This window comes from Plasmodium gaboni, chromosome 14 (assembly GCF_001602025.1).
Source record: "Plasmodium gaboni strain SY75 chromosome 14, whole genome shotgun sequence".
NCBI lineage: Eukaryota > Apicomplexa > Aconoidasida > Haemosporida > Plasmodiidae > Plasmodium > Plasmodium gaboni.
The window spans coordinates 1-4431 of NC_031494.1; the positions used below are offsets into that span (position 1 = coordinate 1).

Sequence of the window (4431 nt, forward strand, 5' to 3'; positions counted from 1 at the left end):
TTATGGATATTCTAAAAAAAATATATACAATAAATAATAATAATAATAAATATATAATATGAAATCCTTTTCTTTCAATTATTTTTCTTTTTTATGATTATTTTTTTATATTACCTCTTTTTCTGCAAGTAATACACTTAATATAACAATAAATAAAAAGATAATGGAACAAAAATTCATTCTTGCATTATATTTTTCATAATATATTTATGTAATAATTTAAACTGTCATTTTATTAAAATCTAAAATATTCAAACTTAATAAATTTTATAAATATATACTTTTATAGAACATAACATTATACTATTATAAATTATGGTCTTCACAAAAAAAAAAAAAAAAAAAAAAAAATTATATCATTTAAAAAAAATTATATCATTTACTTTATTAATAAAACATTTGCTCATTTATAAATATTATAATTTATGTATTATAAAATATATATATATATTTTTGTATATATTAATATAATAGAAAAATATATTTAATTCATATAAAATATTAATCATTCTTACTATTATAATAAGGCTCTTTTCAGTTTAATTCTAATCATAGAAAAAATACTTAGAAGTAACCGACATTTCTATTATTATATTTTTATTTATATATTAAATAAAAAGAAATAAATTATATGATAATAAAATGTTATAATTATATTATTATACATTTAATTATTAAATATTATATTAATAAAATAAATATATCATTAATTGTTATAAGAAAATATCTATTTTATGTTACTTATAACAAAAACAATAAAAATATATATATATATTATGTATTATGAAATATACAATATAAATTAAATATTCATATAGACTTAATATAAACTCATTTAAATCTAAAATAATTAGAATTATCTAGTATATTTAACAAAAACATTTATTTAGTAAATATTTTAATATTAATTATTGTTATCATTTATATAATTATATTTTATATTTTTATTTATCTAAAATATTATATATATATATATATAATATATGTTCTTATAAAATAAAAAAAATATTTTATTAATTTAATATATCTTTTATCAACGTATTCATTATTTCAACTAAATCTATTCATGCGAATATAATTTAAATTAAAATGTGCTATAGGCATTTATAATAAAAAAAATATATAAATATGAAATATCATATAATAGATATATTTTTCATATGTTTAATTTATATATAAATAATATATGTATATATATATATATATATATATATATATATATATATATATATATATATTATTCTTTTAAAAACAAACAAATTTATTATCACCCCTATTATAACATATAGAGATCATCAAAATATAATATAAAAATAGAATATAAAATGAAATAATATTATATAATCCTTTTCATCAAAATAAATAATATAAAAAAATAAAAAAAACATATATAATATTATTATTTAATATAAATTATAATTATTTATAATGTGCTATTCCAGAATATAAAATATTAATTATCTATATCATTAAAAACTATAGATATGTTACATATTAATTATCAACAAAAATAAATTAATACAATGTTAAATATTTTGTGTTTTTTTAAAACTTTATTATTAATATATCTTTATAATATGCTATTATATATTAATAAGGAGGTAAGCATGTAAAAATTATATTATTTTTCATTCATAAAATATTTATATATTTTATATGCAAATATTTTCATATAAAATACATTAATATATATTTATCACTTTATATATATACATATTTTTTTTTCAGAATTTTCTAAGTATTATACATTATGAAATATATAATTTTAACAAGGTTTCAACTTTAATTATGAAACGAACATTGAATGAAATGTTAAGGTATAATAATAGGTCAGATTTAAAGGTCTCACAAATAAATAATAATAATGAAGATTATGAAGAAAATAAAATTATTTCATCTCAAACAGGATTGATTAGGACCTCGAAAAAAAAATCAAATAATAATAAATCAAAAAATACTAAAAATTATAATATTACTAAAAAAGAGGAAACCTTGGAAGATTTGCTAAGCGAATATGATGAAGTCATGAGAGAAATAAATAATAATAAAAAAAAAACTTTTTTTAAAAGATCAAAACTTGTATTGGAAGCCTTTGATAACATTTTTATAGACAAGGTAATAGATTCAAATATACAGAATAAACAATCAGATTTAAAAGAAGATGTAATGGATAACGCTGTAATACTTTCTACTTCTCCAATTTTTACTATACCAATACTTTCATATTTTTGTAAGCGCATTAATTTTTTTCATTCACCACAATAATAAACAAAAATAAGGTGAAAAAAAAAAAAAAAAAAAAATTAAAATAAAAATCAATATAAAATTTAATATTATAATATTAAAATGTATATTCAATAATAATTTATAGTGATATTGTATATATATATATATATACTTTTAAATAATATAATTCAAATAACTGTATAATATTATTTTTCAAAATAGTAATAGAAATTAGTTAATATTTTCATATAATTCGATCTTTTTTCTTTTTTTTTTTTTTCTCACTATCAAAATTAATAAAATAAAATATAATTATATACTTTTTCATGCATACATAAAACAATAGAAAACGTAAAACAACTCTTGTCATTTTATATTACATATACATAAACACATATTATATAATACACACACACGCATACATATATATATGTATATATTTACATTTTATTGATAAGCTTTTTGGCGCATTGTGTTTCCTAATAATATCAATCGGCGAGCTCTAATTTTATGAACATTTGCATCTACTGATTTATCCTTTAGTACATTATATGCGCATTCTCTAATAGTTTCCTCAATATCACACAAGTTTATATTTAATATAATTTTTAATAATTCTTGTAATAACTGATAGTGTTCGTTTGGAGTTATATTAACATTTTCATTATATAAATTATCATATACTACATTAACACTATTGTATAAGTTATTTACTTCCCCTTGTAAATTACCAAAGTTATGTTTTGCTCTTCTTAAAAATGGATTAACATTTTCGGTAAAAGGAAAAAATTTTTTTATTAAAGTAACATGATCATTTACATTTTCAGATAAAATATCATAATTTCTATTGATTCTTTCATCAGCTTGATGTACATATATACCATGATATGCTAAACCAACATTATCTGTTTCATCTATATATATATTACCTACATTTTCATAGGTCCAACCTACAGCTTCTAAAATGAAATTAGAGAATGCTGATTTTGTTAAATCATTAATTTCACCATTAATTGTATTTAACCATTTTTCATCATCATTCATATGTAAATCTAATCTTTGTTTTAACAATTCAGTTAATTGTAATTCTCTATCAGCTTGTCCTTTCATCATATCATCAACAGCCTCTTCAAGAAAAGTTATTGCATTTTCAGGTGCAATGTTTCTTTTTAAAAATACTTGAACAAAATGTGCTACTTGTGTAGTTCCGATATATTGATGCATTATTTCAGGTGTAAATATTCCATTAAAATATACTAGTGGATTTACTATAGCCATTTTTTCTGTTCCATGTACTCCTTTATTATCATAAATATTTTTTCTTATTTGATAACTTAATACTTGATAGGCTTCACTCAACTGATTAAATACATCATTTAACTCAAAGTTGTTATCACTAGTTATATTTGGATAATGTTGTAAAGATAAGTTGAAAAAATTTTTTTTAAGTTCATTTATATCAGAGTGTTCATTTACATTCAATACATCATAATAATTTTGTATATCACTTGGATTAAAAATCATATCTGATACACCATCATGAATATTATCGTCATGAATTTTAATATTTTGTTGTTCTAAATAACTAATAATATCTTGTCCATTCAAAACAGTCTCAGCAAATGACTGATCTCCATAAACACCAAAAGGGTCATGATCGTGGTTTCCATTAGCTTCCAAAGTAGTACTTCTTAAGGATGGATTACAGTTTTCTTGTGTTTCAGACAAATTTCTTGAATATACATTATTCAAATCAACAGATGATAAGGAATTCCTCTCTCCATTATTCTATACAAATAGAGAAAAAAAAATAAATTTAATTAGTAAAAGTAATATATAATAAATAACATTTATAAATAAATTAATTATTTTAAAATTTATTTTCAATATTATATGCCAATATACACACCCTTACACATAATTATATTATTATATATTTTTTTTTACTATAATTATAATATATATACTATATATATATATACTACAATATTTAATAGTTATTTTAATAGTTATATTTAAAATATCAAACTATATAAATCCACAATTTATGTACACAAATACAATTTTAATATTATAACTATTATAAAAATGTGTAATACAAATATAAATACATTAATAGAAATTTAATATATTAAAAAAAAAAAAAAAAAAAAAAAATATATATATATACATAAAAAATCAAATAAACAAATACAAATTTTTTAA

The 4431-nt window shown here is 17.3% G+C and overlaps 1 protein-coding gene across 1 annotated transcript; it reads right to left on the reverse strand.

Moving 5' to 3' along the window:
- Positions 1-2673: 2673 nt before the first annotated feature.
- PGSY75_1401100 (putative DnaJ protein) lies at positions 2674-4014 on the reverse strand (the record flags this gene model as incomplete). The annotated part of the gene is made up of 1 exon (XM_018787721.1): positions 2674-4014. A coding segment is annotated over one exon (1341 nt), but the record flags the coding sequence as incomplete, so codon positions are not given.
- Between the last annotated feature and the right edge of the window lie 417 nt (positions 4015-4431).